General features: G+C 45.5%; 3 protein-coding genes and 1 long non-coding RNA gene across 4 annotated transcripts; 1 reads left to right on the top strand and 3 right to left on the bottom strand.

Moving 5' to 3' along the window:
* Window positions 1-6,100: 6,100 nt before the first annotated feature.
* Window positions 6,101-7,503, bottom strand: LOC112938338 (uncharacterized). Its single transcript, XR_003241530.2, has 2 exons — window positions 6,761-7,503; window positions 6,101-6,632 (listed from the first exon to the last, which is right to left on the bottom strand). It is a non-coding gene; the product is annotated as an uncharacterized lncRNA (long non-coding RNA).
* A 1,242-nt stretch (window positions 7,504-8,745) lies between these two features.
* Window positions 8,746-13,055, bottom strand: LOC4334519 (calcium-dependent protein kinase 8-like). Its single transcript, NM_001418883.1, has 8 exons — window positions 12,178-13,055; window positions 11,475-11,598; window positions 11,112-11,255; window positions 10,873-11,025; window positions 10,400-10,515; window positions 10,068-10,235; window positions 9,744-9,974; window positions 8,746-9,259 (listed from the first exon to the last, which is right to left on the bottom strand). The coding sequence occupies exons 1-8, from the start codon at window positions 12,706-12,708 to the stop codon at window positions 9,110-9,112; spliced, it is 1,617 nt and encodes a 538-aa protein (NP_001405812.1). The 5' UTR covers window positions 12,709-13,055; the 3' UTR covers window positions 8,746-9,109.
* Window positions 13,056-19,199: 6,144 nt separating this feature from the next.
* On the bottom strand, window positions 19,200-20,037 carry LOC4334518 (non-specific lipid-transfer protein 1). Its single transcript, XM_015774513.3, has 2 exons — window positions 19,532-20,037; window positions 19,200-19,437 (listed from the first exon to the last, which is right to left on the bottom strand). The coding sequence occupies exons 1-2, from the start codon at window positions 19,894-19,896 to the stop codon at window positions 19,428-19,430; spliced, it is 375 nt and encodes a 124-aa protein (XP_015629999.1). The 5' UTR covers window positions 19,897-20,037; the 3' UTR covers window positions 19,200-19,427.
* Window positions 20,038-20,903: 866 nt separating this feature from the next.
* LOC107276907 (uncharacterized) lies at window positions 20,904-22,318 on the top strand. Its single transcript, XM_015774615.3, has 3 exons — window positions 20,904-21,277; window positions 21,362-21,842; window positions 21,934-22,318. Exons 1-3 carry the CDS (start codon window positions 21,036-21,038, stop codon window positions 22,111-22,113), a joined length of 903 nt encoding a protein of 300 aa, XP_015630101.1. The 5' UTR covers window positions 20,904-21,035; the 3' UTR covers window positions 22,114-22,318.
* The last annotated feature ends 204 nt before the right edge of the window (window positions 22,319-22,522 follow it).

The following is a 22,522-nucleotide window of genomic DNA, read 5'->3' as shown; positions in this document are numbered from 1 at the left end:
AGTAGGGAGCGCCGGCCTCCTTCTTTTTGTCGCTCGCAGGCCTCCCCTTTCGGGTGGCCCGCGAAGCGCCCTCGACGGCGAGGACATGACCCTCGTCGTCGGAATGGGCTGACCTCTTCTTCCTCCTCCTGTCACGCCGCCCTGTCCGAGCAGCGGATCCGGGGGCGGCCGAAGCTGCCACACCGGAACCGGAGGGGTTCCAGGTCCATGCCTCTTCCTTTCGAGCCACTCGGTCCGCGAGCTGAAAAAGCTCCGCGGTAGTCTGGGGCTCTTTGGAGGCGATTTTTTCGAGCATGCGGTTGTGCCGCACTCCCCCCCTGAACGCGTAGATCACCGCGTGTGCAGGGATGCATGGTATGGTGTTGCGGACTTGACAGAACCGCTGAATGTATGAGCGAAGTGACTCATCATCCCTTCGCTGGACTGCATGTAAGTCTGCTTCTTCACCTGGGCGCGGATATGTGCCTTGAAAGTTCATGGTGAACTGTTGGCACAAATCCTCCCAAGAGTGGATGGACGCGGGTGGCAAGTTCATTAGCCAACCCCGTGCCTGTCCCTTCAGGGCCATGGGAAAGAAATTCGCCATGACCCTGTCGTCACCCCCGGCGGCCTCGATCCCGGTCGTGTAGACCTGGAGAAACTCGGCGGGGTTGACGCTCCCGTCATATTTTTCGGCGATGGTGGGCCGGAACCTTGGGGACCAACGGACGTTCCGAAGGCTCGCCACAAAGGCTCTACAGCCGACACCACCAACCGGGGGCACGGAGGGCTGATCCCCGCGTCCGTGTTGATGTGACACTCCGGACGAGGAGGCGCCCTCCGTTGCGTGGGCAGCACGTCGGCCATTACGCCGGCGCTCGATACTGATGCGGGCATCCGGCCCCCCACGCAGATCTTCCTGGGTCGGAGGCGCTGACGAAGGAGTAGCGGCCGAATGGCGAGCAACAGCCGCCGCTCGCCGCGCCCTCCGCCTTGACGACACGGAGCCGGTGGTAGCAGCGCCAGAGGTCTTGGTGGCGGAGGACCACCCACCAGCACCTAGGCGCTGCCGTGCCGTCATGACCAAGTTGGCCACGTCGTCCAGCCAACGTTGGGCTGGAGACTCCGGGTCAGGGACAATGGGCGGATGACGTAGGAGCGCGCCCGCAGCTTGGAGCGCGCCCTGGGGCGTGCTGCCGTCGCCGTAGACGAGGAGGCGACGCTCCCCATCTCGCCGCCCTTCCCCATCACCCGTGGATGTCGAAGTCGCGGATCCTTCGACCCTCTCGAGCGCCTCTTCCCGCCTAGGACTTTGGCGTGGAGGGGGCGGTGGAGTACGAGCTCGACGGCGTGGGTTTGGCTCCCCGTCGTCACCGCTAACACTCGGAGAGAGGTTGTGCGCCTTTGCTTGTTCAGCCATTGGGCTGAACAGGAAAAGCTTGGCGCACACGAAAGAGTGCGAGAGCTTAGAAGAACACACGCAGAAGCCCCTACCTGGCGCGCCAGATGACGGAGCGTGGGGCTCCTCACCGGGAGACCGCGCAGGCCCCCCTTTGCCGGTTCGGCCGGGGGCCCTGGGTGAGATTCTAAGCTCCTAGTCTGTGTGTGGAAGGTTCGCGAGAATGGAAACACACAAGACACGGGCGATGTATACAGGTTCGGGCCGCTGAGAAGCGTAATACCCTACTCCTGTGTTTTTGTGGATCTATGTATGAAGAAGCTACAAAAGAGCTGGAGAACCAGAGAGCTCTTACTCTCTCCCTCTCTGATCGTTCTGGATCCGAAAATCAATCCTCCCCCTTCTAAGTGGGCAAGGTCCTCCTTTTATACCTCAAGGGGATACCACATGCACCATCTCTCTCTTTTTTGTGGGGACTTATCCTCTCTTTTCATAAACAGACGGAGACTTGTATGGTTGCCGTCCGAATGACCTTCTGATGGGACAGCCCATACCTACCTCCACTTCCGCCGGAAGCAGGCGCGACGTGGGAACATGGCTGTCTGCTGACGACATGATCAGTGTCAGACCGGTCACAAATCGGTCATTCTTGTCCACCACGCGTCAGTTTATCAATCTGCATGTTCGCCCCTCTTCATACAATGTCTTGCTTGTAATGGTTAGGATGAAGCCTGGTATATATCTGACCGGGACCAACGTGCCATCTCCAGGAGCTAACACGCCGGCTCCGGCTAGGGACGAGTGCTTGGAGGCTCTCATCCTGACGGGATGGGGCGAGGCGTGCGTCAGACCGCCTGTCGCCACCTAACCCACGATCTGATCGGTCTGTGACTGGTCACAGACCGGATAAACGAGCGCGCTGCACTGCGTTACATGCGGCGTGACGCGCTCGTCCAAACCGCAATAAATGTGGTTAGGTGAGCCCCGCTATGCTCACCTACCCCATATACGCGGCGCAAAACCCACAAGGGGTCGGGGCGCCTCGGCCCTCGGGGCCGAGACGGGAGCGGTCCGACCCCTCGGGGAGACAAAGAGAAGGGCGGCCGTATCACCCTCGGGCCCGCCCCCCCCCCCCCCCCCCGAGGGGGTTAGGCCACGTGGGTGATCGTGTCTGCCTCAAGTCTCTAAGTCATGATACTCCCGGTCCCATGTCACCGACAAGTTGCAATCTATACAATTAGTTATTTTTGAGACTATATTTAATACTTCATACAGGTGTTCAAATATTTGATGGGATAATGTGTAAAGTTTTGGGTGGGATTTAAACAGGGCCTAAAGTGCTCACTAGTCACTCCAGCTTTGAGGTTTCTGGACGAAAAATATCTTCATTTCTGATCTGATCAGCCTTGATTGATGATGAAGAAAATGGGGGATTTCAGGAGATGGTTGGAGAGTAGGAGATTGTGTGTGGATGACTTGTGGGCCCGGAGAGGAGTAGGTTCACGTGTAGGTGATCATCTAGGATACTGGTAGACTAGTTGTTGGTGTCTCTTGAAGGATCCAGATTCCAGAGGTGAATGTTCCAGCATTCCAGGGTGTGATCTGTTCCAGATTTTTGAGAATTCTAGGTCTCTTGTCTGTGTTTGTTGATTTGCTTCTGTGTTTTTGCTTTATGTATTTTGTCACCTATGGCACTAATTATTGATTTATTGTGTGTTAAAAAGTAGTGGGAGTGTTATCTGAATTTCTGGAGTGTGAAGCATGGGGGATTTTACATGAAACAAGATGAACGGACAACTTAAACAGATTAACAGACTAGCATATTTAGAAGTCAAATTACTAGTACATAGTAGAAGAAATCTGTATTGATCACCAGTAAGACTAATATCATTCTTTTCCCGGAGGGATATTACTCAATCATGCATCTTTCAACTATCAACTCAATTTCTCAAGGCTCTTATATTATAGCACCTGAAGAACTCAGCAATCAATCATCTTTCAGTTCAACAAGTCAAAAGCTCCGTTTGCAATGCACGAATATCACTCAAATTGGTAAGAGTTCTCGTAGAAATGGAAGAAAAATATAACTTGTATTACTGACGTATAGTGTACTTCTAAGATCTTAAACATCATGTTCGGAGTGTTACAGTTCATTGATCCTCTAATTTCAGCTAATTAACTTTAGTTACAAACCGATCCTTTAATTTGTTTCCTGGAAAGCTGGAATCGAATTCCATCCATGCATAACAGTCCGTCGCACCTTTAATTTCAAGAATATCTTTAGACAAATACTTTGAAGAATATGATACTTTATGTCTGTATTTCCTCATATATCAAAATTAATTGCCTTTTTGTTTGTTAGCTTATCTCGAAGTGCTTATCTTATGCTTCCAGGAGTGAGAATTGGCAGCTTCTAGAATGCTGCAATCATACATTTGCTCGTGAAAAGAATTCAACTTTTCTTCACCTATTGAGGGTCTGTTTAGATCCTTGACAAAATTTTTCACCATCTCACATTGAATGTTTGGACATATGCATGGAGTATTTAATATAGGAAAAAAATAATTATGTAGATTGCGTGTAAATTGCGAGACGAATATTTTAAGCCTAATTGTTACATGATCTGACAATGTGATACTATAGTAAACATTTGCTAATGATAATTAGGCTTTATAAATTTATGTCGCAGTTTACAAGCGGAATCTGTAATTTATTTTGTTATTAGTCTATATTTAATATTTTAAATGTACCCGTATATCTGAGATGACACATCAAAACTTTTTACCCCTGGTCTAAACACAGTCTGAGTTGTATGCAAGTGCCAAGAGCTTAAACCGGCCTATCGATTTTACAGTTGAAGATACGCTAGCACATCCAACTCATAACTGGTATACAAAAGCAAATTCGATCTATTCATCTAGACAAGAGTTATGTCAGACACCACTGAAGTGCATGGTTATGCTATGTCAGACAAACGATGAAACAAGACAAGCTAAATGGACACATGCAAATAGGTTAGTGGACGTTACCAGTAGCACTCCATGATTGGCTTCAAGGTTTGAGCTTTGCTAAGTTAAATCATTGTCCATCTCTGATTCTCTGTCAGCTCAACACCATGAATCCATGATTGAGGGCAATGTTGCAGATAAGTAATGTTGCTGTTTACTGCAACTGAAGAAATACTACTGCTATTGAGCTGTGGTTAAAAAAAAATCCTTCCAAAACAAAGCCATTTATACCCCCTCCGTTTTAAAATGTTTGATACCGTTGACTTTTTAGTACGTGTTTGACCATTCGTCTTATTCAAAAAATTTAAGTAATTATTTGTTCTTTTCATATCATTTGATTCATTGTTAAATATATTGTCATGTACACATATAGTTTTACATATTTCACATTCTTTTTTAAATAAGACGAACGGTCAAACATGTACTAAAAAGTCAATGGTATAAAACATTTTGAAACGGAACGAGTATTATTTTTGCATGTGAGCATAGCAAAGTTAGCAACACGTGGAAACTGGAAAGTGAGGTTGGATTAACCAAGCGTGACCGGGCCAGGCACGAGTTGGGCCCGTGTTCAAGAATCCAACGGTGTGCCGGATCCACGTCAGGCTGGGCACAGGATGGGCCTGAATCGGTTCCATCCCAGCAAAAGTAGTTGTGATGAAACACACAGCTGATCAGCTGAACACTTTGGGTTTTTTTTTTATATAAGGGTGTTTTTTACCCGATCTCGTTCTTACGAAGATTTAAACTCAGGTCAGGACTAGCTTATCAAAAATGACCTAATCTAAAATTCACTCATATAAAGATTTGAATTCAGAACTAGTAGTACTACTCAGGACATCTACAGATCTTGCTCGTGTCGTGCACGCCATGGTTGATTGCTTCATAGCTGCGTGATTATTCAGGGCCAACTTATAATTAAGATGCCGTTAATTGATAGAAATACTGAATTTACTTATAATGTCAATAACGGTAATGCAGTGTATTATTCGTCCGGTGTTAATTTTCGCAGTTGAACATATTAGCATTACCATCTCTATGTTAAGGAGTGTAGTAGAGTATCATTGCACATGTTCTAGTAGGATGATTAGTGAAGAAAAAGACGAGCAAACTGTACATGCTCTCTGCTCGTGCTGCTTCGAGAAATCTACCAACCTAATTAAGCTCGTCTAAATTACTACTCTAGTGTACTTAACTTGAAAGCTTGTTGCGCTGTGATTTACCTTTTTGGCATGATATATCCCTACCCCGACATTAATGGAACAACGTAGACGTGTCTAGATTCGGGCCACATTCAGTTGTCTCCTAGCTAGTCCAGGGCCAAATCCCGGGTCCTGTTGCTAACAAGGGGTCTACCTGTTGTTTGATCTTTGGATTAGAGCTGAATTGAACCAGCCCATTTTAAATCAAATAGATTAATATGAAACTAGTTTATAATGTTTTTATGCCAACGCTAGCTTATGGTTTCATTTCGGCCCCGATGCTCCCGCGGGCATGGGGGGAGATGGATGAGGAAGACGGGAGAGGAGAGAAATAATTAGTTTAAATCATATCCCTCCATCGTAATACCGAAAATCTTAATCCCAACCTAAGTTAGATCTCATAGCAGTATGGAGAGCTATTTTTGCTGATGTGGCATATTAGTCAAAAATATTTTTAGAAAACTTGTGAAGCCCACATGTCACTAGCCACACCACAGCACACCTTCTTCCTCTGTTCCAATCTCCTTTCTTCTGTGGAATAAGTTCATCGGAGGTCCCTCAACTTAACAGCGATATTTTTTTAGTCCCTTAACCACAAAACCAGAAATCTTCACCCCTAAACTATAAAAAAAACCGTTTAATTTGGGTCCCAAAAATAAATAAAAAAGTAGGTGGGGCCCACATGTCAGTTTCGTTGCCGCACGCCGCCGCGGCCTCCCCTGCTCCAACCGCGCGCTGACGCCTCTACCGCTCCCGCCGTCGCGGCGGCGGCCGCCACTCCTGCCACGCGCCGCCACGACCACCGCTGCTCCCGCCGCACGCCGCCGCTGCTCCCGCCGCGGGCCGACTCCTCCCCCGCTCCTACCGTCACCCATGTTCCCCGTCGTCGCCTAGGCCACTGCTTCTCCCACCGCACGTTGCCACGGCCGCCGTTCCCCTCCCCCCCTGGAGCCGCCGCTCCCACCACGCGCCGCCACGACCGCCGATGCTCCTACCGCATGCCGATGCCATCGCCGCCGCTCCCACTTTTGCCCATTCTCCCTGCTGTTACAGAGGCAAAAAAGGTAAGAGTACAGTGAGAAATTTGTGTCGGCGAGATCCTCCAACGCGGCGCTTATTGCCGGGTTGCTCAAGATGTTCTCCGTTTCCTGCAGCAGCGACAGTATACTCACTCTCATCACTCGTCTTCTGATCTGGAGGCAGTCCTCCTTGTTTCTCTGGACCGTCTCCACCGCATGCTTGATCTTCAGAGCCATCTCCGTGATATGCTTCATGCTACTCACTGGATCCGCCATCTTAATTCTCAAACACAACATAATCAATCGTTTAGACAAGTAGTTATATATATGCTTGAAATTGTGAGGCAGTAGCTACGTTGGATTAGAACTCCGACGAGGAGCTCTCCGTCTCCGGAGGCGGCGGCTAGTGAAGCTTATTGAAGTATTCTTCTCCGTCACCGACTACCTCGTCGGCCGCTCGCCCGCCGCACTGCTCCGGCCGCGCCCGGAGTCGGTGCTCGCTCGCCGCTGCAGCCGCGCTTGACCGCTGACGCCGCCGCTCCGCCTACTCCGGCCGCGCGCCGCCTGCGCCCAGAGCCGTTGCTCGCCCACCGCCGCGGCCGCGCTCGCCCGCTAACGCCGCGCGCTGACGCCGATGCTCCGCCTGCTCCGCCCGCGCGCCGCCCGCCTGCTCCACCCGCTCCCGCCTCCGAATGGGGAGAGGCGGCGCCGGCCGCCGCTCCTGCCGTTGCGGCCTCATGGGCGATCGGGCCGGGCGCCTCTCTCCCCTTCTCTGGCGCCGGCCGCCTCCTCTCCCCCTCTCCCGCTTCTTCCCAGCGCGCCGCAGCTCCCGCTCCGCCGTCGGCCGCCATTTGCTCGCCTGCGCGTGCGAACTGAGAAGTTGAGAAGAGCAGAGAAAAAGAAAAGAAAAAAGAGATGTGGGGCCCACATCATTTTCTCTCAGTGAGATATGGGCCCTCACATATTTATTTTATTATTTTTGCTGACTAGGATGCCACGTCATCAAAACCAGCCATCTATACTGTCTTGGGACCCAAATTAGACGGTTTTGTATAGTTTAGGGGTGAAGATTTCTGGTTTTGTGGTTAAGGGAACTTAGAAAATCTCGCTGTTAAGTTGAGGGACCTCTGGTGAACTTATTCCTTCTTCTGTTCCTCAGTTCCCAACCTCCTCCATGCCGGGCCGCACCCTAGGACTCCTCTCGGAGTCTCCACTTCCGACTGGCCCAAATCAAGCCCATCTTCACTTGACTCATGTCAGCCGAAATGATGAGAAAGAGGAGCCAATTTTCTTGGGACTACGGGCAGATTTGGATTCGAGCCAAATTTTATCCAGCAAAGTTTTGATATACTCCCTCCATCTAGTTTGATAGTCATATTTCATCTTGGCACATGGACCAAGGATAAGTAATTCTACTTATCATCTATTTAAACATGCTACTAGTCATTCCTCGTAAACAAACGATTCATTAATATTTACATTTCTCGATGTCCATGTAGCCAATCTTGTGTGGAAGAATGGAGTCACGCATTAAATCCGAGAAATTCATTAAGATGATAGGTTATTGGATTGAAATATGCCTATCAAAAATAAATTTTTCAGATTTGGAAATATGACTATCAAAAGTAGATGGAGGGAGTATTTACTTAAACAGCATAGTACCATCTTGATGTTTGGATTGGTGTCTGATTTTTTCCCCATTAATACCATTAGTGGTGTTAAATTTTGCTCACATTAGTTCTAAATAGTTGTACCAGTAGTTGATATACCCTATTAAATTTGATACTCCCTCCATTTTAAAATATAATAACTTCTAGCATTTAAATTTTATCTTAAAATATAAAAACGTCTCCATCTACATTCTTTTATCAACTAATCATAGACTTCCATCATTCAAATTCCATACATATTTCCTTTTCTTAATCAATCACAATATTCCCTCATTTAATCCAATCATTTGTTTCTTAATATCAATGTACAGCCCTAAAACTTCTTACATTTTGAAATGGAGTTAGTAGACCTGTTTTGGTATATACTGGTAAGGTATCAAACCAAACAAAATTTTCTAAGACATTTTGTTGTTTTGGTATATATTGGTATCAAACCAAACAAGTTCAATGCAAGCTACTACCGTAACAGGTCACAACTTCCAGAGTTCAGATTCAGATACACAGAATTTCAGATTCAGATACACTGGATGACAACAGGATGAACGAGTTGAGAATTTCACGCCGCTTGTATTATGGTACGTACAAAACTACAAACAATTGTACCAATAATTCTGGTCTAGTAAACTGTAAGCACACCATCTGCTTCCCCATCCCGCCCTCTTTTGGGTACATACATATCTGCCGCCTGACTGACAAATATAATCGCTGCTGGTAAGCACAAAACCACAAATGCTATCTATACAAAGCCACTAAGTTACTGTGTGAAAAAATAATGTAACAGCCAGCACACAGCAAAGAAAAAACGTAAGCGTAGTTTTTTTCTCTGTCCAGTCTATTGCGTGTCGTCACTGATGGATCCGTCCTTTTGAAGCTTCAGACTGAGGTTACTGAACCTTTGTCTTGAGTACTGCCTAGATGCCTTCCTCCAGTCAGTGCCGGCCTTCATCATGACGGCAAACTCGTCGTAGCTTATTTTCCCATCCTGAGAAAAGAATAAATGAAAAGAAAACATTGCATTGTTGTTAGGATGACCATATCGACAAGTTCAATCACACGGAATTTGAACAGGTCATACTTTGCTAATGTTACTTTCAACTAACAATTGCACTAGAATCATCTCCAGTAAGCCTACCCCAGTTGTTTGTTTGTTATGTCATTTGTTTTATGTCGTCTAATTAGACTATCCTTGTCCATCCGGTTACAACTTATTATATGATAGTATAGGTCAATGATAACATTCACCAACCCTTTAATTAAATAAACCCTGCCTTGCAGCCAAAGGTAGAAACATTTGAACCCTGGCTACCAGGTAATCAAGTATGTGGCACTATTCAGCTTCTAGCAAATGATATTCATAGATTTCACTAGCTGTGGGCTTATAACTTTTATATAATTGAAGTCATTGCATAGATACCAAGAACAATGTCATGCAATATAATGGCCTGCTAAGGAAAGATTAAGCTGACCTTGTCTGTATCTACATCACGGATGATGCTATTAATAATGTCTTCATCATTGCCATCTATTTCATCAACCAAGGCCTCTCTAAGCTCTTCAATTTCTATGTAACCACTCTTATTTTGGTCAAAATATGAGAAAGCCTTCTGGATATGTTCATCATTGCCTATTTTCCTCACATGGATAGACACAGCAACAAATTCTTGATAGTCCAGGATCCCATTTTTGTCAATATCAGCCTGCAAAGCAATGAGCGAACATCAATATGTATCGCCAAGAACCAGAACCAGTCCTTTTTATTCTAGTTTAGACCATTTTTAATGATAACTCACAGCATCCATCAATATCTTAAGATCTGAATCAGGCATCTGATTCCCAAGTTTACGTATGCCAGCCTTGAAATCCTCAAAGGTCAGCTGGCCATTCTTGCTCACATCCATTTTATCAAACATGTCCTTTATGTCAGCTGCTTCCTCTGCAGACAAATGCTCAGCAATGACCTGCAATTAAGCACAAATAAGCTAACTACAAGAAAAGGAGAAAAATCCTTATGCACATCTCGTGTTTAGAATTTAGGAAGCAAATTATATGTGATCTCTATGTAGAAGTTTTTATTCAATAAGAATAATAATCTATTTTGGTGCTAACATATTATAAATGCTACCTTAAGGGCTTTCTTCTTTAACTTGTTCATCGCAGCAAATTGCTGCAGTCTAGCTCGGACAGCATCACCAAGAGGAATGTCAGGCATCTTTTTAGAATCATGTAACCATGGATGTTCTGTACATGCAACGAAAATCAGAGAAAAACAATGAGAAAAAAATGTCTGAGCCATGAAAAATGTTAATCATGGTGCCATTAAAAAACATTCTGGATAAAAACACAGTAAAAAAAAGGGTACAGCTAGCCATTTTTCGGAGAACTTTTCTGAGATTAGCCCTGCATGATGGTCCCTGAATAATAAATAGCCCTGGGCTAATTTTATATCTTCTTATAATAATGTGAGTTCATTACTCATCAATCACATCATAGATAATATATAGTACAGACATATCCTTCATATATTCCACTAAAGTAGGAGTGAGATAGCATTATGTATGCTGCTACGCGTTAGGACAGGTGATTGGCGATGCTTACCAAGTACTTGTTCTGCAGTAAGCCTTGTCATGGGATTTGGGTCCAACATCCGCTTAACAAGATCTTTAGCTGGCTCAGATACCCTGGGCCATGGTTCTCTTTTGAAATCTACCACAGAGCGTATAATTGCCTGCGCTACTCCCTGCTCGGTTTCTGCATGGCACCACAATAATATGATAAGAATGGTGTTCTATAACTTCCCCGCAACACATGCAGTCTAGTCAAGAGAAAGAACACACCTGCCCAAAATGGTGGTACACCGCAAAGAAGTATGTAAAGTATCACTCCTGCACTCCAGACATCAACTTCAGGGCCATAGTGTCGCTTTAAAACCTCTGGAGCCATGTAATATGGACTGCCTACAATTTCAGTGAACCGCTCACCTGCATATTGAATCCATCATTAGAAATCAACAAGCATTCAGTTTTGCTGAAAAGAATGCTGCATGTGCCTATGAAGTAAGCTCCATTTGCAGTGAATTGAAGCAAAGTACAATGGGGCAATCCCATTTGCTCTTCTTCTACTTGTTTTGTCCAAGTACAATAGATTCAGTTCCATTTATTCTAAAGTTATGTACTTGAGCATCAGTCTGCAGAGCATACCAGGCCTGAAGAACACAGATAGCCCAAAATCAATTGCCTTCAGAGGAGAACTATCCTTCTTGTTAGCATATAGGAAGTTTTCTGGTTTAAGGTCGCGGTGCATGACACCATGCCTGTGGCACATCTGTTCAGTAGAGAGGACAACAATACATGTCAGATGTCACAAAAGCAAGTCCAATATAGCAAGAACTTAATATGAAAAGCACATGATGAAGAACTGCTAGCATACATTCTAGAATCAGCGTGATTATACGTTTACAAATAGAACTGCTGCCAAAATATACCATACTCGCAGTACAAAATGCGCTTCACTAGTACATGGACTCCTTTGTCAATACATTATCACTCTGGCTAAACAATGATGGGTGACTCTAACAAGCACCAAGGTTTAACAGACTGTTGAACCCTAGCAAATTCAACAATTAAATTTTGCTCAGAATCTTACCAGATACCCAGTTGGATGCTACCATGATTTCTAATTCCTCACTACATAAAAGACCAGATCATGGCCAATTCATGAACATAACAGCTAGTAGTAGCAATTATCCTATTTGAGGCATAACCACCAATTTCTCTCATCTGAACCAAATTTATTTACGAACATAACAACAGATGCTAGAAATTAATTAAGCAAATAACAAGGTAAAAAAAAATAGAACAGGACTCTGTCCAGTCCACAGTCCACACGGAGACACGCGTTCACCTGAACCACCTCGACGATGGTGCGCGTGACGGCGGCGGCGGCGCGCTCGGTGTAGTGGCCCCGCGCGACGATCCTGTCGAAGAGCTCGCCGCCCTCGCAGAGCTCCATGACGAGGTGCACGTTGTCCTCGTCCTCGTAGGCGGCGCGGAGGCTGACGATGTTCGGATGCGACGGCATGTGGCGCATGATCTCCACCTCGCGCCGCACGTCCTCCACGTCCACCGGCGTCCGCAGCTTCCGCTTCGATATCGACTTGCACGCGTACCTGTCCCCCGTCTCCGCCTCCGTGCACAGGTACGTGATCCCGAACTCGCCGCGCCCCAGCTCGCCGCCGAGCTCGTACCGCGCGCCGAGGTCCCGCCCCGTCGGGTCCCGCAGCACCATCAGCCCGGGCCTCCCCGCCGCCGCCCCCGCCGACGACGGCGCGCGGTTGTACGCGACGGTGAAGGGGTTCGCCTTCTTCTGCTTCCCCCTCCTCCTCCTCTTCCCGCCCTCCTCCGCCGTCGCCGGCGTGCCGCAGCAGTTGCCCATGGCGGCGTGCGGCGGCGGCGAATCGAGCTTGGATTCAATTCAACAAAGGAGGCGAGGCGATTCGATTCGATTCGAGAGAGAGAAGAGAGGAAAATAAATGGATTTGGGAAAAAAAATTCTGTGTGCTTCGCCGTGTGAGTTGGGTCGCAGAGTCCACGAATTCTGGATGCGTTCTAGAAGAGGGGGGCAAATAACCTAGTAAAACCTTTGCAAACCAAAAGGATATATAGTTTTTTCTATCTTGAGAAAAAAGTTTTAGTAAAAAATTTTGGGGAAATTTTGTGGGAATACAAGAGATTTTAGCGGAGTTTAGTAAACGCGATTAGGATAATCCGGTACAGATAGATGGAGGAGTAGTTGGTGTTTGTTTGCTTCTTCTAGAGATGAGTGAGTCAGTGAGAGCAGATGCCGTTGGACAGTTATTGTCTAAGGAGTATGGTGTCCGGTCTTTTTTCACATAATACTATAATTTCAGATTATATAATTTTCACAAATATCAATTTCTACTTTTTAAGGAGTACATGCCAAGTTGCCAATTTGATTTTAGTGTTTGGGTATTAGCGGAACAGCTTATTAACGATTAAATAATTAGTTATATTTTCTTAGTGATACAAAAGCAAATACTTAAAAATAAACATGAGAAAAAACCTAAAATTAACTCTAAGTTTAAATTTAATTTTAAAGTTTAGCTTATGTTGGTAATGTAAAGGCTAAACGGTGGGGCTGAACAGGGTTTTAGAAGTAAAGAATTAAAGGTTTTCTTTCCCCGAAAAAGATAAAGGGGTTTTAAAATTCGGTTCTTGATTGAGTTTAGATTTCTTGGAATATAAAAGATATATGCAGGACAATGTGAAGAGGACTTTGACGTTTGAAACCTCGCACGGACGACTTGTGGAGCTCAAATGCGACGGCGACAAGCGGCAAAGAAAAAAAAAACACACCAGCTTGGAAAGTTGGTTTGGTAAGCAGGACAATGACACCCCAGTAAATTACAAATGGAGAGAAAAAAATTACAGTTTAGGCCGAGTTTAGTTCCAAATTTTTTCTTCAAACTTTCAACTTTTTCATTACATCAAAACTTTCCTACACATAAACTTCTAATCTTTTCATCACATCGTTCCAATTTCAACCAAACTTCCAATTTTAACGTCAACTAAACACACCCTAAGCGTCCTGTATTGAGAATTTGGAATTCAGTAGAGAATTGATTGGTACAGTACTGGAACCTAGTCATCGATTATTCTAATCCCTGGCCATTGATTGACTAGCTCGTGGCGTTGCTTGACAGGATCAGCAACCTGGGGAAGAAGAGGATGATAGAAACTGAAGCTTCGGTTCAGACTTGACCTGTCAGGATCAACTAACTAGAAGGAAATTGCATGTTCAGTTCAGACTTCAGGGTTTACTCTTTCAATGAGAAGACTTGAGAACTGAAGAGTTTATTACTGTATTTTCTTTTTTTTTCGTTTCTGTGGGGTTTAAGCCTTCATAGTTCAGACCAGTCCAGAACTTCAAATTTCATCAGGTTCAGTAGCAAATCCGCAGAGAAAAAAAGAGGAGAGAATGTATTCATCTTATGTTTGTACGAGTAGTAGTATAGATCAAGGATGAGTTTATTCATAATATTTTTTGTGTTTTGGAATCTACCATAAATCGTAAGCACGTGCATGGAATCCATGGAATGTTTCTTTTTTATTTTCTATCAGCAGCACTGGAACCTCTTTTCTTTTCTTTTTTGTTGGCGCTATTGCTATTCTATTTTTCTGACAGGAAACTGAAACCAATTGCGTATCCCTCTTCCAGAAGAGAGGTGCAGGCTCAGGCCTATCAACACATGCTGCTTTCAATCCTCTACACCACAACCACAAGACGTCAAGATTGAAGAACGAAGGCGATCAAATAGTTCAGGGTTTACTCTTACAATGAGAAGACTTGAAAACTCTAAGAGTTCACTGTGGGGTTTAAGGCTTTAAGCCTTCAGAATTCAGACCAAAACTTCAATTTTCAGATTCAGTAGCAAGTCCTCATCAAGAAAAAAGAAAGAATTTATCCAGCTTTAAAATGTTTATAGGGTAAAATTAGTATCTACTAGTAGGATTTGGATCAGCTGCAGTAGTAGTACTGACTGCAACTTATGCAGTCATAGCAGCTACCGTTTGATCTGAATCAGATGGCACTGATTAGGTAGAGCACTGTAGCAAAAGTACTGTAGAATAAAATATTACTATGATTATGTAGTTTGATAACTGTAGCGGCAAAACTGGACCGTTGATCATCAAAATGAACGGCTGAAGATACGTGCAGTCCTAAGTTGCAGTCGTAGTTACCACTGCAGCAGGTTATCCAGTAGGATGATTCTCGATGCAAGAGATTGCACTATTTAGGTACTTCACTAGCAGGAACTATTCTTTTGCAAAGAGCTTATTGAACTCCAAACATGATCTCAATCCCTACTAGTAGTAGTGTACTTCCTACTCTCCCAAAAAAACTCAATTTAGGATTGGGATAGGACATAATACGATGAATCTGGACATGCTTCTGACTAGATTCGTTATATTAGACTATGGTTGCGATTCTCTCGGTTGGGAACTCATTCCCTTAGCACAAAAAAGGTCCATTAGCGCGTGATTAATTAAGTATTAGCTTTTTTTCTAAAAATAGATCAATATAATTTTTAAGCAACTTTCGTATAAAAACTTTTTTAAAAAACGTACCATTTAGCAATTTGAAAAGCGTGCACGCAGAAAAAGAGGGAAGTGAGTTGGGAACCATGAGTACCGAACTCAGCCTATGTATCATCCTAATCCTAGGTTAGGTTTTTTTAGACGAAGAGAGTACTACTCAAGGATCAATTTATTCATCTAATTCTGTGTTTTTGGGTTCTACCATAAATCAAAAGCACGTGCATAAAATCCATGGAATGTTTCTTTTTCTTTTCTATCACCACTGAAATTTCCACTTTTCTTTTCTTTGTCTTGGCGCTATTGCTACTTCCTCCATTTCACAATGTAAGTTATTCTAGTATTTCCCACATTCATATTGATGTTAATGAATCTAATGTGAGAAATGCTAGAATGACTTACATTGTGAAACGGAGAGAGTATTATATTTTATGACTGGAAACTGAAACCAATTGCGTATCCCTCTTCCAGAAGAAAAGAGTAGGCGCAGGTATAAAGCATGCGACTTTCAGTTATTCTAGACCACAAAGACGTCAAGATTGAAGAACAAATTAAGGCGATCAAATAATATATGTTCTTTTTCAAGCTGCTGAAGATGCATGTACCCAATGGGTTCATGGAATTGTTTGCCTTCTTGGCTCTTGCCCTGTTCTTTCCATCTTGCGGATTATGTTGTAAGCTTCTAAACGTTTGCAAAACCCTTTCTATGTGTATATAAGATTCTTAGAACACTTTCTAAAAACAACTAATAAAATTTGTAACAATGAACTCGTTCTTTTGCACCGTCCGATATTATCACAACAACAACAACAACAACAACAACAACAACAACAACAACAACAACAATAATAATAATTCATAAATATGTTCTGATATTCAGTTGAAAAGAAGGGGACTTCGTTTTCCTTTAATTAATTAGTATTTGCTTGACAACAACTAAAGAAGTAAAGAGGGTCAAGAACAATTAAATGTGGCCGGCCGGCGAGCGGGCATGAGCATGTAGACGATCTCAACCTTACGAGGCGGATCTAGAGGTGGTATTGGGACCACCCAAAAAAGCATTAGCCCAATACAGATATACATATGTGAAAAGATTTTTTTTGGAAAAAATAACTCCCTTATTAGTATATTAAGATGTAAATTTGAACAATTTATACTTATATTTAGAATATTTAAAAAAACATATAAGTTGGATCACCCATTTTGAAAATTCTAGATATGCCACTTACGTTTTTTTTTTCGAACGGTCAGGCCGTTGCCGATGTTTTATATTAAGAAGAAGATATCCTATTTTAAAGAGAAAACGAGATCAAACCTCACAGTGCTCAGTTAATTAGGGACAACTGAGCGAAAACCACAACTACAACATCACACCAACAACTAACCTATCCTAAGCTACCACGACGGAGCCCGACACAAGGCATCGGCCAAGCTTGCCATTTGAGACAACACAACAGCCTACATATGTTATCGTTATCAAGCTTGCCACCCAAGTGACACAGCAGCTTCGACGCCACTTACGTCCTAAACCTTGTGGAGAATAAGATAACCATGCAGATTGAGCAGAAAGCGAGCAAAAACGAAATCAAAGGGGTTAATTTCCGACCCCTTCTGCATCTGACAACGGCTCGGCTGCTCTCTGTCTTCGCCTTCAGAAAAACGATGTTTGCCTCGCAAGCATTGCATGTTTTTTTACGCTTCGTCGGCAGAAAAATGTTGACATTTCAGGGAATCAAGGACTGCATTTTTCTTCTTAAGGTCCTGAAGCTCAACTGTTGATCGATCGAGTAGTTCACCGTGTGTGCATCAAAGCATGCACGACAAAGGAGAAGAGACAGAGAGAGGTGTGTGGGTGTGGCTGAGCGAGAGACATGCACCGAAATTTAACTCTCCGAACCCCTCTCTGAAGTTTACTTTTTCTTTTTTGTATGCTGGGTTCTACTGCCATAAAGGAATAAATAAATCATAAGAATGTTATATAAAATTCATACAAATGTTCCTTTTATCCTTTCTACTAGCACTTAAAAGTCTGAAACTATTGTTTTTCCTTTTGTTGGCGGTGTCATTGTTATGTTTTCTGTCGGCAAACTGAAAACTGATTCATATATTCCTCTTTCAGAAGAAAAGCAGTAAAGCACAGGCGCAGGCATTACCAACATGCTGCATTTTAAGCTTCTAGATCACAGGAGCGTGAGAAAGAAAGAGGTCGAAGGGGATCGGAGTTCAAAACTCCGACCCCCTTTGGATATGACCAGAGCTCTGCTCTCCGGCTTCGGCTTCAGAAATGAATGTTTGCACGCATGCATGGTAATCCTAATTATGCTTGATTGGAAAGAAAATGTTGAGATCTCCGAGAATGAACAAGGAAAAAGGACTGAACTTTTGTTTCTAAGGTGGTTATCGATCAAATTATCCCCCCAAAAGAAGAGGTGCCGATCGGAAAGAGAAGTACCTAGCAGCTAAAACTGGAACTTCCATTTTATATTTTTCTTGGAGGTGTCACCGTTCTATCTTTTGACGGCAAAACTGAAACCGGCATACCAGCATGCTGCATTTCAATCTTCTAAACCGAAAAATGGTGGTGCTGCATGTACCAAATGGCTCATAAACTGTTTGCACTTCGTTAGCAGAAACATGTTGAGATTTCAGAGAATGAACATGGAAAATGAAAAGGACTGTTCTGAACAATCAATCGATTAGTTCAGCATGTGTGCCCATGTTAGGTTCGTTGTGAATGCATGAGAATGAGAAGAGAGATGTGTGGATGTGGCTGAGAGAGAAACATGCACTGAAGTAGTGAAGGAAAAAAACAGGTGAAGGGGGTCGGAATTTTAATCTCCTAATCCCTCCTTTTATTTTTTTTTAAAAAAAATTGGGTTCTACCATAAATCATAAGACACATCGCATAAAATTCATAAGAATCTTTTTTTCCCTCTTTTCTACTACGAGCAAGTTTAATAGTACAGCCCACTACTAGCTCCAATTCATCTATAGCCGATCTAATAGCCAATTCATACAATAGTTGCTTACTATACTATTAATATATGGTCCCACCTGTTATACACACATTGCGTCTTAGAGTCCGTGTTGCAGCCCGCTGCTCTTCTCTCTCATCTTTTATCTCATTAAAATATATTTATAGTTGGCTAATAGTCTGCTATTGTACCAGCTCTACTAGCACTGAAACCAGTTTTTCTTTCTTTTCTTTTTTTTTGTTGTTGGCGGTGTCACCATTATATTCTCTGACGGCAAACTGAAACCGGCGTGCAGGTTGCATATTCTTCTCCCAGGAGAAAATTGAAGGGCGCAGGAATACAAACATGTTAGCTGCATTTTCAATCTTCTAGACCACAGGATGGTGAAACTATACAAATTAAGATGCTGATGCATGCATGCATCCATTGGTTCATGAACTGTTCACTCTAGAAGAAGACGATATACTAGCTCAGAGCCACAGGAGTCTCAGGTGAGGTCAGATCTCTGACCTCTGAAGAGAACAAACCAAGAAATTTCCACTGCTGATGCGCCTCCTTGGCTTTGGCTTTGTCTTGTCCTGAATTCCTGATGATGACCTATATATATGGTGGTTGCTATCGATTCTCATTCGCTGTTCTAGATGAAATATCTGAACCAGTTTATCTCCAAGATGTGCAAAATGATCAGATAAATTGCTATCTGGGCCGCGCATTGATGATCCAACCGTGAAATGTTCGAGCGGCCCATGAAGGCCCAAGTTTGCGATCCAAACTTGCATCAGCTCTGCTCAGTGGATGTTATGTATGTAGGAGTAACTCTGTAACAGTTAAACAGTGGCTAAGAAAATCTCAAATCTGAGATCTCATCTGAGTGATATTTAGCTCATGAGTTATTACAAGCATGTCTAGTACTTATTCATGCACGGATTAGATCAGATCAGATTACACCATGCGCAAAAGCCAAATCACTCTTCTCCCGCGTCAACACCATGCATGTTCGATCATGCACCGATCGCGACGAACTCACGCCATGTAGCGGCGTCGTCGTCGCCGCCGCTGCCACTTAGGATATCCTGCAATGGATCGAACCGAGATGAACAAACAATTCAGTAAATGCAAACTAATGCGCCATGAGACCAATCTAATCAACTTTTTTTTAATTATTACTTGCTGCAGTCGGTGGCGGCGCCGACGGGGATGGCGAGTCCGAGCTTGCAGAGCGCCGGGAGGCGCCGCGCGCGGTCGGGGAGCACGCCGAACGACGGCCCGGACTGCTCCAGGCACCTGCACAGCGCGCGCCGCGCCTCCGCCGTGCCCGCCATCCCGCGCAGCGCCCTCGCGCCGCCGCAGCACCGATCGCCCGGCCGCGCCGCGCCGCCCAGCAGGAACGGCCCGCACGGCGCCAGCGCGCTCACCGCGTCGCCGCACGACACCGCCGCCGCGCCCCCGGCGCCCGCCGCCACCACCACGACAGCCACAAACACCGCGATCCCCACCGCCGCCACGCCGCGGCTGCGACGAGCGCTCGCCATCGTGCGCTCGCGGTGACGGCCGATCGATTGAACAAACGCGTTGCGTGTGAGTGTGTGTGTGAGTGCTGAGCTCGAGGTTGGCAATGGCGGCCATTTTTGTAGGTGGGGGAGGTCAAGGAGGTTGGTGATGCGCCTGAATGCTTTCCCGCGACTTTACCATGCTCGTCGCCATTTCCGGCAAGCTGAACAACTCTGCAGGCGCGTATTGAATCGACCGGATGGCGAGCGGCTAAACGCCATGCGTCGCCTGCGAGGTCCATGTGATTGTGCATTCAGTTCACTTGATCTTTATGTTGCATTCAATCCGTATATCCAAAAGGGAATATCAAACCATAATGCCCCTTGCCACAATTTTTTGTCATCTGCATTTTTTTTCCAACAACTATACTAGTCCGCATGCCCTTTTTGAATGATCTCCAACTATTTTAAACATTATAAATTCCTGCCCATAGTTTGTGAATCTATAGTTGTACAACCTAGAGAATAATTTGAGAGTCAAAAGCTCAAAAACACAACTTTATCATATGAGAAAATCCAGAAAATACCACCGATAAACATCCAAATTCAAGAAATGCCATCGATGAACATATATTCCTAAAAATGTCATTGTACAATCGTCTTTGTTCCATAAATATCATCGTCATTAGATTTTCATTAACAGCACTCCGTTCAGTGCTATAAAAAGATCATTTTAACCCTACGAATTGTTGAAAGCTGATTAAAACTTTTGTTCTTTTCCATTGGGTTGCACAGGCCATCCCTGGGCCAGGCCAGGTTCTGACATTGCCCACAAGCAGCCCATTAGCTGTCTCGGCCCAGATCTTCCAACGCCTGAACTGCATGGACAGTTGGGTACACAGGTCAGCGCTCCGAAGAAGAAAATACTTTCCTTCACGTTGGCGCCCAAAGGTCGTCATCATCATCGATCCAAACCGCTTTATTCCCTCTCGTAGCCATCGTGCATGCATGCCATTGCCATGCCAGCCAATCCCTTCTTCTTCGCGCTAGATCTCCATTATTTTTCTCATCTCAACCTAACAACTTCTTCCTCTTCCTCGCTATCTTTTCTCGCACGGGAATCCGGATGAGACCTGTCGCCTGAGCTGAGGGTGAGCTCGGTGTGTACGTTGTCGGGGACGATGAGGATCATGGTGCGCACGCTGCGCGGGGACCGGGTGGCGCTCGACGTGGACGGCGCCACGACGACGGTGGCGCAGGTCAAGGGCATGGTCATGGCCCGGGAGCGCATCGCGGTGGCCATGCAGCGGCTGTTCTTCGCCGGCCGGTGCCTCGACGACGACCACCGCACGCTCGCGGACTACGGCGTGCGTCACGACTCCGTCGTCTTCCTCAGCCTCCGCCTCGCCACCGACGCCTATCAGTACGTGCAAATTTCACAACGACGACGGCGAGCATTCTTACGATTTTGTTTTGACGAACCGATCGATCGATCGATCTATGGCAGGACGGAGATGCATAATGTGCGGTTGATGCAGCCGGAGACGGCGACGGCGAAGCAAGAAATGCATCAGCAGCAGCAGCAGCAGTTGCATGTCCATGTCGCCGCCGACGACGAGGAGAAGGCGATCAAGAGGAAGCCGGTGTCGCGGCGCGCGCTCCGCAAGATCCTGTCGCGGCTGCAGGTGGACGCGTGGACGAGCCAGCACGACGCCAAGTTCCTCGACCTGCTGCTGCGCCACACGGGCGGCGGCGGCGGCGCGAGGAACGTGGGCGAGCTCACCGGCGAGGACTGGTCATCCATCCGCGCCGAGCTGAACGCCGCCACCGGGTCCGGCTTCCCCGTGGAGGAGCTCCAGCGGCGGCTGGGCGAGTTCCGGCGGGAGTTCGAGGCGGCGAGCCGGATCAAGAACCACCCCCGGTTCAGCTACGACCCTCGCCGCCGCGTGGTCGTCGCCAAGCAGGCCGACTGGAAGAACTACATACTGGTGCGCCGCCATTGCTGCATCCTTCCGAATCGCGAATGTCTTCTTCTCGGTGAGCTGTTCTTACCTCGATCGTTTGTTTTGGCGGTTTCAGGAGAATCCGGAGGCGGCGGCGTACGAGGGGAGGAGCCCGCGGCATCTGGGCCGGCTCCGAGCAATCTTCTCCGGCGACGGCGGCGGCGGCGGCGGAGGAGGAGCCAAGTGCCGCGAGACGAAGGCGAGGAGTTGCCTGAGGAAGCTGCTGCGGAATTTTAGGCTGCGATTCAAGCTGTAGATAGTTTAAATTTCTGCAATATTTGTCTCAATTTGATCGAGGCGCACGAAATTGTTGGTTAGTTTTAGAGCATTCAATTGAGATCTTACAGTAGTTGGAGACACGACTCTCTGAGCTGAAGCAACGCATCTTCAGTCGCTTGTAAAGGGTGCTCTGCTGTTTTTGAATTGGCTAAATGCTACTAATCGGACTGACATTAGTAGAAGCTTGTGTGTGATTGAAGGCCCGAATAAATTCCAAATCCATATGGCATCAGCCCTAGTTCTCCTGGGCCATCTTTGCATTTGCCCATTCTGGCTATGCGAAAATCTGCAGCCTTGAAAAATTTCCAAATCCTCTCTATCGATCTATTGACACGAATCTCTGCAGCCCTGAAAATTTCAGAATCCTTGATTTTTTTTTTCGTTAA

This window comes from Oryza sativa, chromosome 3 (genome assembly GCF_034140825.1).
Source record: "Oryza sativa Japonica Group chromosome 3, ASM3414082v1".
Taxonomy (NCBI): Eukaryota; Viridiplantae; Streptophyta; class Magnoliopsida; order Poales; family Poaceae; genus Oryza; species Oryza sativa.
This window is presented reverse-complemented; position numbering and strand designations above follow the sequence as displayed.